The 14296-nt window shown below is 37.6% G+C and overlaps 1 protein-coding gene across 1 annotated transcript in view; it reads right to left on the bottom strand.

The window, feature by feature from the left end:
• Window positions 1-5346, bottom strand: part of TMPRSS15 (transmembrane serine protease 15) — a 117332-nt gene extending 111986 nt beyond the window's left edge. The window contains exons 1-3 of the mRNA XM_070943634.1: window positions 4620-5346; window positions 3190-3408; window positions 2151-2322 (exon numbers count right to left, since the gene is read on the bottom strand). Coding sequence (XP_070799735.1) covers window positions 2151-2322; window positions 3190-3408; window positions 4620-5346 — 1118 coding nt within the window. The remainder of the gene's footprint in view (window positions 1-2150; window positions 2323-3189; window positions 3409-4619) is intronic.
• Window positions 5347-14296: the final 8950 nt, after the last annotated feature.

The raw sequence follows: 14296 nt of genomic DNA, 5'->3' as shown, positions 1-14296 counted from the left end.
AACTTGCAGTAATTGCAAGCAGCAGATGTTAATCTGTTAATAACAGTGCTTTAGTCCACTGTACTACAGGCTCTTAAGTTGAGCCTGTAGTACAGTGTTTGGGCATTGAATTGAACTCAATGCCCAAACACTGGAAAGAAGATGCTGAAAGTAGCAAAGAAGTGAATTTGGGACGAAAGAGGGAGAATGATAGGAAGAGATAATAAAATGTGTCAGAGTTAAGTAGAACAACTGCAAAAGGATATAGAAAGAATTTACAAGAAAAAGATAATAAAGAAAGAGTTAGAACAAAAGTGACTGGAGGAATTTATTGTTTGACTAGATGCAAATTCAGAAAGAGAGAGATTTAAGGTCAAAAGTGGAAGTCTAACTATAAAAATTAAGATATATTAAAAAAAATGTCTAGAAATAAAGCAGAACAAGTTTTAAAACTGTTAGGGTTTTAAATACAGTTAAACTGATACAGAGTTTAAATAGCGAGGATGTGAGTGAGAGAAAAATGGACATTTTGCAGAAGTGAATTTAATATAAAACAGATTATAAAAACCTTGTCAATTAACAATTGTAATGTGCTTAAGACCATTGTTGAGACCTTATGAAATTGCCTGAAACCATTTGATGTATGTGAGTTCAGCAATTTCTTGCTCAATTATGCTGTTTTCCAAAATGGTCACTGAGATCTGCCATAGAGTATCATTGGAGGTTAAAAGGCTCTGGTATTATTTTGTCTTTGAGTCCTGAAATAAAATTTGTAGGTTAATATTCCACTAAAACAAACAAAACGTAGTCAAGTAGACTCTCTGCATTTTCAGATATTCATTTTTCATTTTTTTGGAAAAGTAAATCACACATTGCTGAATAACTGCTGAATTTAGAACATTTTAATTAGTTAATCTAATTAGAGATGTTCATAATTCTGACAGAAATAGAAATAACTGAACCCATAGAATATTTGCAATGTGACTGATCTATATGCATTTCCTAGTACCCATTTTCTGTAACCTGAAACTAAGCGTAAAACTGCAAAAAAGTCTTGAAAAAAAAAAGCTTAGTCTTCAGTGGCCCAGTTTCATATCATTCATATCATATCAACAGATAGCAGTGGTGGCTAGGAGAGCCTTTACACAGCTTTGTCTTGTTTGCTAGTTGCACCTGTTCCTGGATTGGAGAATTTACTCATTCCCTAGTCACCTCCTGTATGGATTACTGTAATGTACTCTACATGGGCTGTCCTTGAAGGGTATCCAGAAGCTAGTGCAAAATGATGCTACACTCACAGTTGTGTATGCCTCTAGAATGGCACATGTTATCCCTCTGTTCTGTGAACTTCCTTAACTGTCAGTTTGCTTTCTATTGCAATTCAAGGTGCTGGTTTTGATTTTTAAAGCCTTACATGGTGTAGCTCCAGATTATTTGACTTTTCCTGTTCCTGATCACACTTATCTAATCCATCAGATCCAGGTTGAGAGATATGTTGTAGACCCATCGGCTAAACAGCTTCATCTGATGGTGGCAAAATAACTTGCCTTTGTTACTAGTTTAATTTTTCTGGTCAGGCCCAATATAAGAGACTGAAGCCTTTCTTATAACAAAGGTATTTATTTCTTGTCTTCCTCAGGAATACATTTGGACAGCTAAGGTTCTGACAGGAGCAACGGCTTATATACAGAGGAGGCGGAGCAAAAGGTAAGTAGGGACCAATGGCAAGAAACATAATGACATCACATAATAACATATATACAAATACACATATTTACAGAGAACAAGTTAGGTATTTTCAACTGTAACAAATCCCCCTCTAAAATACCTAACCAATAGTAAATTATTAATATTATATATGTACATTAAGTTTAGAAGTTAAATATACATGTTGTTTGGTTGCTAATGGTTTAGTGAGAATGTCAGCAATTTGTTCACTAGTATCGCAATGAACAGCTTTAATAAATCCTATACTCGATAATTGTCTCACATGTTTGTATTTGATATCGATATGTGGAGATCTTTGGCCTATTGCCTCGGAAGCTGATATATCTATTGCTGCTTTATTATCTTCATTGATGATAATTGGATAAATAGGTTCATCCCATATATTAGATAACAAATCATCGAACCAGGTTAGGTTATTGACTGCTTTAGATAGGCAAACGTACTCGGCTTCTGCTGTAGAGATGGCAATTAAATTTTGTTTGCCAGTGTACCAATGCACCGTACAACCATTTATAAGAAAAACATATCCAGAGGTGCTTTTTCGGCTTTTTGGATCACCAGCCCAGTCTGCATCAGCGTAGCAGGTCAAAGTTGGCTTTTCAGAAATGAATGGTTCTAAGTATAGACATACATCAACGCTAGATTTCAGATATCTCAAAATTCTCTTGATTCCTTCCCAATGGTATAAGTTAGGATTGCTTACATGTCTTGACAACAAATTAACGGCAAGGGTGATATCAGGTCTGGTCCAATTAGATATGTATAATAATGACCCAATAATTGATCGATATAAAGTGTTATCTTTGAATGGCTCGTGTTAATTGTGCATGTTTCTATGAAAGTCGGTTGACATGGGAGTTTCACAAATTTTTGAGTTAATCATATTGCACTTTTATATGAGTTCTATAATTTTATCTTTTTGGGACAATTTGAAACCCTTATCGGTTTTATCAATTTGGACTCCTAAATATTTGTTTACCTTTCCTAATATTTTTAAGTTGAAATGTTTACCCAATTGTTCAGCAAAATCATCACATTTAATTTTATCATGTCCAAAATATAATATGTCATCAACATAAATCAAAACATATTCAATAGAATTATTATTTCTTTTAGTGAAAAAACATAAATCAGATGAAGTAGCTATAAAACCCATATCATTAAGTATTTTTGATAAACACTCATACCACCGTTTGCCAGACTGTTTCAATCCATAAAGACTCTTATTCAATAGCCAAATCTCTCCCTTTTTTGTATTCTTTCCTGGGGGTGCTTTTACGTAAATTTCTTTATCAAGATCAGCATGTAGATAAGCAGTTTGTACATCAAACTGATATACGTCTAAATTTAAGATGGAAGCTAATACCAATGCTGTCTTCACACTTTCTGATCTAACGGTTGGAGAGTATGTGTCCTCATAGTCATCAGGAAATCTTTGGGCAATACCTTAAGCTACTAACCTAGCTTTATATAGGAATTTACCATCTTCTAGCTCTTTGACTTTAAAAATCCATTTAGTGCCAATGGGGGACTTTTCTGTGGGTAGATCTGTTGGTGAGTATACATTTAGTTCCTTCAAACTATCCATCTCCTTTTTCATTGCTTCCTTCCACTTATTTTTTTCTTCTAGAGGTAATTTGAGTATGTCATCATATGTATTGGGAGTCAGATATTTAGCTTGGATAGACAGTACGTAATCATCTAATCTTTTAGGAATTGTACCCCTATTAGATCTAATGGGTCTATTCTGGGGTTGTTCATTGCTATGCATATATTTAGTTTCTTTTTCAGTTAATTGGTCTACTTTCAATGTGGGATGTCCTTTCTTCCATTCATCATTAATTATTTTTGGGTATTTGAGTTTGTTTGTTGTTATAATTTTGGGGTTGGTATCTGTTGAATAATGTTCTGTGTGTGTGTGTGTAGTGTTTTTTGATTCTGGATATATCTCGTTGAGGTGTATTTTTGACCAATTCGCGTGTTCATGAAACACGGCAGATCTGGATACAATGAAATGGTTATTTTTATCAATGAAGCGATGTCCCTTGGTTCCTGATTCGTACCCCATAAATATTAGTCTTTTGGATACTTTCTCTCCTTTGCGCCTCAATTGTGGGGTACATATACATCAGCAGTTACACCAAATACGTGTAAATGTCCAATTTTTGGTTTTTTGCCATACATGAGTTCATATGGGGTTTTGTTGAGTGTACTTGACCATAAGCAGTTTAGAGTATAATTGGAATAAGTAAGCGCTTCAGCCCAGAATGATTGGCTTAAACCAGCATCGTCTAACACACATTTAACCATGGTTTGTAGCAAACCGTTTTTTCTCTCTGATACTCCATTTTGAAAGGGGGAGAAGGGACAAGATTTAAAGTGCAATATTCCTTGTAATTTTAGCCAATTTGAAAATTCGTTGGATAAAAATTCCGACCCTCTGTCGGTCATTATTTGTTTAATTTTAATATTATGTTGGGTTTCTACCATTTTAAAGAATTCCTTAAATTTTTTGAAAACTTCACTTTTATGATTAAGGGTGTACACAAAACCAAACCTACTGTAGTCATCGGCTATGGTTAGAAAGTATCTTTTCCTATATTTAATTGAAGGTTTCATTGGGCCTACAACATCCATATGAACTAGCTGAAAAATTGAGTGTGTGGTGCGAGTGGCTTTTTTGGGCTTAGGTTTATTTTTGAGTTTGGATGAATTGCACACGGAGCATTCCAAATAATTTTTACAATTTTTTATTTTTAAGTCTTCGGAACATTCTAACATTTTACGTATGACAGGGAAACTTGCGTGTCCTAGCTTTCTGTGGAGTAAATGGGTACAGTTGTCGTGTATAGGTTTTCCATTGTGTAAATTTTCTGATATATTAGTATCAGCAGTTGGTATATTATTATTACCCCCTTCATGACTATCTGGCTTTGCCTCTTTGTTTTTTAATTGATAATTTGCATAGATTAATTCGTTATTTTGTGGTAGTAGATATGTTAGTCCTTCATTTGTGAACAGTTTGCCAATGTTTCTGTTGTTTTTAGTCATAAATACTTTTCCACCTTTGAATGTGGTCTCTACTTCATTTTCTATGCTTAATTTTAGAGTTGCCAATATATTATTTGGAATTTCAGGTATAAATAGCACCCCCTCTATTTTTCCTATACCTTTTATATGCGTGTCACCTACTCCTCTTATTAGGACTTCATTTTGGTTTGCTACTTTTATGTAATATTCCTTTCTGTGAAGTTGTTTAATATTTTTTCTATTGTGAGTTGTGTGACATGTGGCTCCAGAATCGATGAGCCAAGTGTTGAGTGAATCTGATGTTGAAGTATCACTGTCTTTTATTCCATATAGTGATCCTTTTTTGTTTTCCCTAGGGTTGTTTCTGTACATTTGTTTTTCTTTAGAATGTGGTGATTCCCTGCGTTTATATCTGTAGTCAGGGGAAGTTCTATCTAAGAAATGTATTCTTCTATCTTTGTAATGATATGTATCACTATATCCTGCGTTCTTGGGGCAGTCTCTTTTTTGATGTCTTTCAGATCCACATATTGAGCATTCATGTGGGTATCTGTCTCTGACTCTAAAATCTGTCCTTTTTTTGGTTTCTACCTTCCCTTTGTTGTGCATATCGTTCCTTTCTAAGTCTGTCTTCAGCAATAAGTTTATTGGTAAGGTTTTCTAAGGTAATTTGTTCTAAACTTAAGTTATCAATTAAAGTAATATAGTTATCCCAGCTGTGGTCTAATGAATTGATTATAATGCTTTTCATAGTGTTATCAGAAATATTTCCCCCCTTTGGATGAGATCTGCTCTGGTTGCATTCAGATTCAGGATATGTTCACTCATAGATGTATCATGTTTTAGTCTGGCAGAATAGAAATCTCTTGAAATTTTAGTGGTTGTGGCTACACTTTTGCTATAAAACAAATTAAATAATTTTTGGTATGTTTCAGATACGGTTAGATTATGTTCAATACTAGGAAGGATACTTGGGGAAATAGAAGCAATTAATATATAATAAGCCTTATGATGGAGCAGTCTATTTCATAAATCCAAGGTTTGTCTGGTGGATTATCAATAAAAAATAAAACATTTTCTCTCAAATATATAATTTGTAAACACTGGCTCCATTCCATTAAGTTGCTTCCATCTAATTTTAATTTTATAAAGTCTGTACATAGTGTTCCTGAGTGTTGTGAGATGTTATTTATGTTCAGGAGCTGTCCATGATTTAAGACCTTAGCATACTCGCAATAAGGCTTAGGTATGGTAGATGCATGTCTGTATTTACTTATCTCTATGTTCTGGTTGGATCTGTGCTGATTTGTATTTATGTCTTCTTCTTTTTTTCTTTGCAGGTTTGTTTTGCGCATGCTCAGTCCTCATTCTTCCCCAGCAGTCGACGAGGAAAGATCCTGTACCTGCAGCTCCTGGGATGAAGTCCCAGTCGGCCTTCTGTTCTTCGGCTTTGTTTCTGGAGGCCTCTGGTGACTGAAGAATGCCCGGGATGCTGTCCTGCTCATCGGGGAGTCTCCGAAGTCGCGGCGATCGAAGAAAGAGCCACCGGAGGCTTGTCGGCCATGTTCTTCAAAGCGGTCAGGAAGCGGAGCTGGAAGTGGGCCGTCATTGGCGATGAACTCGGGTCGCTCAGTAAGGTGTTCTTCAGCAGGTAAGTATGGTTGCCAGTGCGTCTTTTCTCGGGTGACTAGGTCTTCTTTTAGATAGTTTATTTCCTTTTGACTTTTGATAGGTGTTAGTTTAGAATTTTCTTTTTCATTTTCTGATTGTTTGTTAGGTATTTTTAGTTTAGTTCCGAATGCTGCAGTTAACACCTGTATGGATCTATTTCAAGTTCAGTAGGTTGAATGCTGTATTGTTTAAATAGTTGTTTTTTATTTATTTCTGGACTCGGGTAGGCATCTTCTTGGTAGGTTTTGTTTCCCGCTTTGTAGTTTAAGATTTGGGATTCCTTTAGTGATTGGTCGGCCATTTTGGGAGTATTAGATAGATAAGATGGCCGCCATGAAAAAGGCGGGAAACTATCGCCATCTTCAGTGTTGTTTTTATAGTCAGGGGTTGACTTTCTTACCTTGGATTTTTCTTGTTTATTATGTTCGTTATCTGCTGCTGTTCCGTGGTTGTTTATCATGCTGCGGATTTTCACAAGCAGATTTGATTCAACTGTAGTTGTTTCTATTAATTCTAGTATTTTTCTTTTTACTTCACCTTCTTTGTTTGAGGTTGAGGGGGTGTCTTCTGTTCCAGCTAGTGGTTGTTTGTTTTGTGTTAGCAGTTCATTTTCTTGTAATTGTATGTGTTTCTTCATGTCTTCAATTAGTGTGTTTTTGTCAGGAGTCAGCTGGGCTGCCATTCTTTTTGTTATATATCTAGTGGCAGGTCTTCTTTTGTCTTTTTTGTGATTCTTGCATTTTTATGTTTGGTTGGGCCTACCAAACCATCCTCTTGCTACCAATTTGTTACTAGTTCAATTTTTCTGGTCAGGCCCAATATAAGAGACTGAAGCCTTTCTTATAACAAAGGTATTTATTTCTTGTCTTCCTCAGGAATACAACGGACAGCTAAGGTTCTGACAGGAGCAACGGCTTATATACAGAGGAGGCGGAGCAAAAGGTAAGTAGGGACCAATGGCAAGAAACATAATGACATCACATAATAACATATATACAAATACACATATTTACAGAGAACAAGTTAGGTATTTTCAACTGTAACAGCCTTTTCTACTGTGACTCTCACCTTCTAAAACATTATTCCACCATAGATGTGAAGTTAGCCTTTCAAAAGGCTCTGAAAATGTAGTTCTTCCAGCGTCCTTGGTGATCTGAAAGGTGATTACATTGTGTTTAGATGAGTGTTCTCCTGAAATCTATTATCTTATTTATTTTGTTTTATTTTTAAAGAGTTTTAATAGCTGTAAACCTCCTAGTCCTAGAGTCACATTAGTGAAATGAGTGGCTAATGCAGGGGTGAAATGCTCCAGTTTGGACCAGATCGCCTGATCTGGTAGCAATGGTAGCAGGTGGTTTAGAGAACCGATAGCAAAAATCCCTGCCCCTCCCCCCCCCATGCCCAGCTGAGCCGTGCATTCATCAGAGGCTTTTTTTTTAATTTTTAAAAGCATTTTTTCTACAACCTATTCGGCTGAAAAAATGCTTTTAAAAGTAAAAAAAAGCCTCTGATGATCGTGCGGCTCAGCTGGGATTGTCAGAGGCTTTTAAAAGCATGTTTATTTTACAACCTTTTCGGCTGAAGAGATTGTAGAAAAAATGGTTTTAAAAGTAAAAGTAAAAAAAAGAAAAGTTGGCCATGTCCACCCAGTCACATTAACCCCCCTACCAAGCCATGTCCACAGAACCGGTAGTAACAAATTTTACATTTCACCACCGGGCTAATGCTTAATGTTTAATAACTAACTGACTGACTGACTGACTGACTGACTGACTGACTGACTGACTGACTAACTAACTAACTAACTAACTAACTAACTAACTAACTAACTAACTAGTGCAGCCTTCACAGAGCAGTTAGCATACTTCTTTTTCTTATCTATTCATAATGACAATATGTAAAGAAAATTATGTTTATTCTTAGCCTCCCTCACCAACTTCAGCCATTCAGGTTCTCTCTTTGTTAACATCAACAATGCAGTTCTGTGCCTGATTTGAGACTTGTCCACATCTATTACATGTATCTTTGTTTTAGATCTCCAAAAACCATTTTTACTGTCCTATTTCTATGCTTCTATGAATTTATTGAAATGCATTTTTTCTTGTCTAAGATACCCATGAGAAAATGAGAAAATCCTAAATGATCCCAGGCCGACCTAGCCAGAGTTCTCTCTTACTTTATCACCAGATGGAGCATCTAGAAAGCCCATCCTTTTCCATTATTGCTTCCATTTACCTAGTATTTAAAGATGGACTGTCTCAATGCCTGAAAAATGTTCAGTTAAATAGCCTTAAATTGAAGTATAGCCCAACCTTTCCATTAAATCTCTTCACTTCTCCATATTTTAACCTGGCTTTGAAAACTCTGAACTCACCCATGACTATGGCCACTATTGATTTATTTTGATAAATTGTCATTTGTAGGATATGCAGTTAAAATGCAGGTAAGGACATTTAGTTTAGATTACTTCCAAGTGATCTAATATTCTGTCATATCAGTTTGTTGATTTATCTGGGTTAGTGAAGAATTTCTTTTTATGAATCTGAAGAGTAAGTTATTTGTAGTACTGTATACTAGTCATATATGTCTATCTAACAATACAGAGAATGTGATAAGTTAAAATATTAAATACCAAAAACAAATTTGGTAATATCTTTTCATAAACTGCTATATTATAGCTGTGAACAATATTGAAATAAATGAACAATAATGGTTCATTAGTATTTTGATTAAGCTGGATTGTATTCAAGGTAATTTAGTAATAAAGGTAATTTAGCAATAATTATGACAGTCAATCATTTACTAAAATAACAAAATGATAGATGAAATCTATTGGTAATGTAATGAAATGAGATAGGAATGTGTTTGACCCAAATTTTATTGACAGCTAGGTTATACTTCAAAATTTACCAGGTTTACCTGCCAAATAGTCAATGCCAAATAGTCAATGCCAAATAGTAAATGAATCTCAGTAATAGCAAGATGTCATAGCAAGAACATTATCTGTCTATCATATACATTTGAATATAGGTTTACCTATAAACAATATCAACGTTGACCATTTGCTTCTTGGATTTTTCCAAAAACAGATTTTATGATGCTTAGGAACATGGGTCAGGAAAAAAGTTCCATAAAAGCTGCATACACTGTACCATCATGCCAGCAAGATTTAAAAGTTTATTTTCTATACAGAAGCTCTCAAAAACCTCTTAAAACCAGAAGGACAAAACAGTAAGAGCAGACACATCATCCTGATTTTATATGGACTCAAGAAAAATGCCATTTAGAACCTTAGCCATCTGCTTTTGAGTTTATGTCATATAAACAGCAGGAGTGACACATGTAGATTTAGTAAGAGAAACTAAAAAGCTTTTTACTTAACTTATTGAAAATAAATAAACCGTAATACCATATGCTTTTCTTCAATTTTTATGTAAAAAGTCTTTTTTTTTCAAATCTTCCTAAAGTCTCTAGCCAAAATACCAGTCTGTCAGCATCACCAGGTAGACCTGATATGAAATATTTATTTATTTATTTATTTATTTTATTATATTTCTATACCGCCCTTCTCCTGCGGGACTCAGGGCAGTGTACAGCCAAGATAAAACATAGCATATAAAATTTAAAAACATTTTAAAAAACAATTAAATAATTTTGGCCCGAATTTAAAAAACCAATTAAAACCGAAATTCGATTAAAAAAACTAAGAGGATGGGATCAAGCCAGCCCAGCTAGATGGAACAAGTGTGTCTTCAGGGCCTGACGAAAAGTCCGGAGGTCTGATATCATGCGTATCTCAGGGGGCAGGTCATTCCAGAGGGCAGGTGCTGCCACAGAGAAGACTGTCCCCCTGGGGGTCGCCAGCCGGCACTGCCTGGCCGACGGCACCCTGAGGAGGCCCTCTCTGTGGGAGCGAACCAGTTGGTGGGAGGCTATCGGCGGCAGAAGGTGGTCTCGCAAATACCCCAGCCCTAAGCCATGGAGCGCTTTAAAGGTGGTCACCAACACCTTGAAGCGCACCCGGAAGACCACAGGAAGCCAGTGCAGCTCGCGCAGGAGAGGTGTTATATGTGAGCGCCCTGTTGCTCCCATAATCCCCCGCGTGGCCGCGTTCTGGACCAACTGCAGCCTCCGGGTGCACCCCAAGGGGAGCCCCATGTAGAGAGCATTGCAGTAGTCCAGGCGGGAAGTGATGAGTGCTTGAGTGACCATGCGTAGGGAGTCCCGATCCAGAAAGGGACGCAACTGGCGTATCAGGCGAACCTGATAAAAAGCCCCCCTGGCCACGGCCGTCATATGCTCTTCTAAAGACAGCCGTGCATCCAGGAGGACGCCTAAGTTTCAAGCCCTCTCCGTGGGGGCCAGTGATTCGCCCCCAATAGCCAGCGATGGCACCAGCTGGCTATATCGGGACGCCGGAAGCCACAGCCACTCGGTCTTGGAAGGGTTAAGTCGGAGCCTGTTTCTCCCCATCTAGGCCTGCACGGCCTACAGGCACTGGGACATCACTTCAAGGGCATCATTGGGGTGGCCTGGGGTGGAGATGTACAGCTGAGTGTCATCAGCGTACTGATGGAACTCCACCCCAAAGCCACGGATGATCTCGCCCAGCGGCTTTACATAAATGTTGAACAGAAGGGGTGAGAGGACCGACCCTTGTGGCACCCCACAAACAAGGCACCTCAGGGTCGACCGCTGCCCCCTGTCAACACGGATTGCGACCGGTCCGAGAGGTAGGAGGAGAACCACCGCAGGACGGTGCCCCCCACCCCCAACCCCTTCAACCGGTGCAACATGATACCATGGTCGATGGTATCAAAAGCCGCTGAGAGGTCTAACAGGACCAGGATAGAGGAACAACCCCTATCCCGAGCCCTCCAGAGATCATCCACCAACATGACCAATGCCGTTTCCGTGCTGTGCCCAGGCAGGAAACCGGACTGGAGTGGGTCCAGATAGACAGCTTCATCCAGGTACCGGGGAAGCTGCCACGCTATCACACTCTCAACAACCTTCGCAACGAAGCGAAGGTTGGAGACTGGACGATAGTTAGCCAAAATAGCCGGATCCAGGGAGGGCTTCTTGAGGAGGGGCCTCACCACCGCTTCTTTCAAAGCGGTCGGCAGGACCCCCTCACTCAGAGAAGCATTAACAATCCCCTGGAGCCAGCCTCGTGTAACCTCCGGGGAAGCCAGTACCAACCAGGAGGGACACGGGTCCAATAAACATGTGGTCGCATTCAGCCGTCCCAGGATCCTGTCCACGTCCTCGGGAGCAAATATGATCAGATCATGTAATTCTGCTTTATTGTTAGATTACATTAATAGAAGCTTACAAGTCTGAAAGTACTATTCTCCTCCCATTTCCTTTACCTTGAGCTTCTTGCATCAACCATTATCAGAATGTGATCTCATATTTGACCATTCCCTAGAGCGCCTCCCTGGGCCCAGTCTCTAAGATTATTCCTACATAGCTTTACACAGCACCTACATATGTGAGCAAGTTCAATGCCATTTGTACAGTCATTGGACATCTGATTGGTGGAAAGTAAGCTAAGAAATATAGCCTCCCTCTTGACTTAATTGGGTTTCACCCATGAAATTTGGAGTAATTCTCATTATTTCATGGCAGAACAGGCATTTTTTTTAAAGGAGAAAAAGTGAAAAGATACTGCCAAAGATAAATAAACAGAAGAAAGCCAACTGTATTTTAGAACAAACTAAAAATAACTAAAAAGTGAAGAGAAAGAAAAGTCATTAAAGACAAAAATAGATTAATAGAGCAAAAAAGCAATATTACAACATCATAAAGACACTAGGACTAGTTCTAGAAAAACACGGAAAGTGTTCTAAAGGAATTCTGAATTCAGAAGGAGTTCCAACCTCAATTTGATGTACTAAAGAACAATAATCAACAGATATTAACTGATTCAATGAAGATTAAACAAGAGGAATCAACTGAAACATCACACAGTACACATTTCTACATCTAAGGTACATTAGATGATATTACTTACTTAACAAAATAACAGAATAACGGAGTTGGAAAGGGCCTTGAAATTTTCTGGTCCAATCTCTTACTCAAGCAGGAAAACCTATAATCTATATATACCATTTACGGGACCACCTGCTACCACCAATAGCCTCCCACCGACCAGTATGCTCCCATAGAGAGGGGCTCCTCTGTGTGCCGTCGGCCAAACAATGTCGACTGGCGGCCCCCAGGGGAGAGCCTTCTCTGTGGGGGCACCTACTATCTGGAACGAGCTCCCCCCGGAGATACGGGGGATCCCGGATCTGCGTACCTTCCGTCGCATGCTCAAGACTTTTTTATTTCATCAAGCTGGCCTGACCTAAGTCTTTCCCCTTTTTAAATGGAAATTTTAAATTTGGTTTTAAATTATTGGGGTTTTAAATTTGTTCAGCCAAATTATTTAATTCGTTTTATTTTATTTTAAATTTTGTATTTATATGTTTTATTCTATGGCTGTTCACCGCCCTGAGTCCTTCGGGAGTAGGGCGGTATATAAATTCAATAAAATAAATAAAAATTTCAGAAAAATGGTTGTCCAATTTCTTCTTAAAAACCTCCACTGCTGGAGCACTCACAACTTCTGGAAGCAAATTGTTTCACTGATTAATTGTTCTGTCAGGAAACGTGTCCTTAGTTCTAGGTTGGTTCTCTCCTTTGGTTGTCTCCATTTCCCTGCATTGCTTCTTGTTTTTTATTATTATTTTTATTATTTTTTTTTATTATTATTTTTTATTTGATTTATATGCCGCCCTTCTCCGGAGACTCAGGGCGGCTTACAATGTGCTCAGCAATAGCCTTCATCCTTTTGTATATTTATACAAAGTCAGCTTATTGCCCCCACAACTGGGTCCTCAATTTACCTACCTTAGAAAAGATGGAAGGCTGAGTCAACCTTGAGCCTTGGCGAGATTCGAACCTGCAGTAATTGCAGGCAGCTTGTCTTAATAACCAGCTTAATAACAGGGTGCCTTAGACCTCTATACTACCAAGGCTCTGTTTTGAACAGCAAATTGCTGTTATAGTCAGTCCATGCTCTGACAATACTAGTGTATTTTTTATTGTGCAAGAAGAGGGTTTCCTTATTTTTACAAAAACTATTAAAATATCAATTGTAATAATAATAATAAACTTTTTTTAAAAAAGGAACCAAATGTCCAAAATTTATAATGTAGTATTTTCAGGATTAAATTTGTGTGTCTTTAAGGTATGTATATAAAATATACCAGCTCTATGTTGTGTATGAAAATAATTGTAATTAACCAGGCATATCTGGTCCTTGACTGGGCTGATCAAAAAAGAAATAATCCCTTTTTTAGATAAAAGACTGCATTTTGGATGATCAAAAGAGTAATTTAGCCAGCATGTGAAATTCACAGTTAATACACCAGACGTTAATGTTAAGACAGAATGATGCACAAGCAATGACTTTGGCTAGACCTAACTGACACTCTTCATTGAAGTCCTGCTGTTGAAGCATCTGCTGCTTATTATTCTATTGCTAAATAGTCACTTGGGAAGCAGTGACTTAGTCAGAAGAATCAAATTACTCATTCAATTATACATGAACCCTAATGTTCTGTGGCAATATTGTAACAGTTCACTCAAAGCCCAGGAAATGGTATTTACATTATTCAGAATAGTTACAAATTCCTAGAAATTTAATCATATGTGGTCCACAATTATTTAGATTTCTAGTATTTGAATTGAAATTGTTAGTTTCCACCAAATATGCATTTACATTAATATGAGATCTCGATGGAAGTGTTCCTAAACTATGAGGCTGAAATTAAGGATAATCATTAATGAAAGATGTTTATGTATATACCACTAACAAAATGAAATTCAGTGTAGATTA

This window comes from Pituophis catenifer, unplaced genomic scaffold (genome assembly GCF_029215685.1).
Source record: "Pituophis catenifer annectens isolate HBS135680 unplaced genomic scaffold, rPitCat1.0.hap2 SCAF_4, whole genome shotgun sequence".
Classification (NCBI taxonomy): Eukaryota; Metazoa; Chordata; class Lepidosauria; order Squamata; family Colubridae; genus Pituophis; species Pituophis catenifer.
Note: the sequence above shows the minus strand (reverse complement) of the source record. Positions and strands in the feature narration are given on the sequence as shown.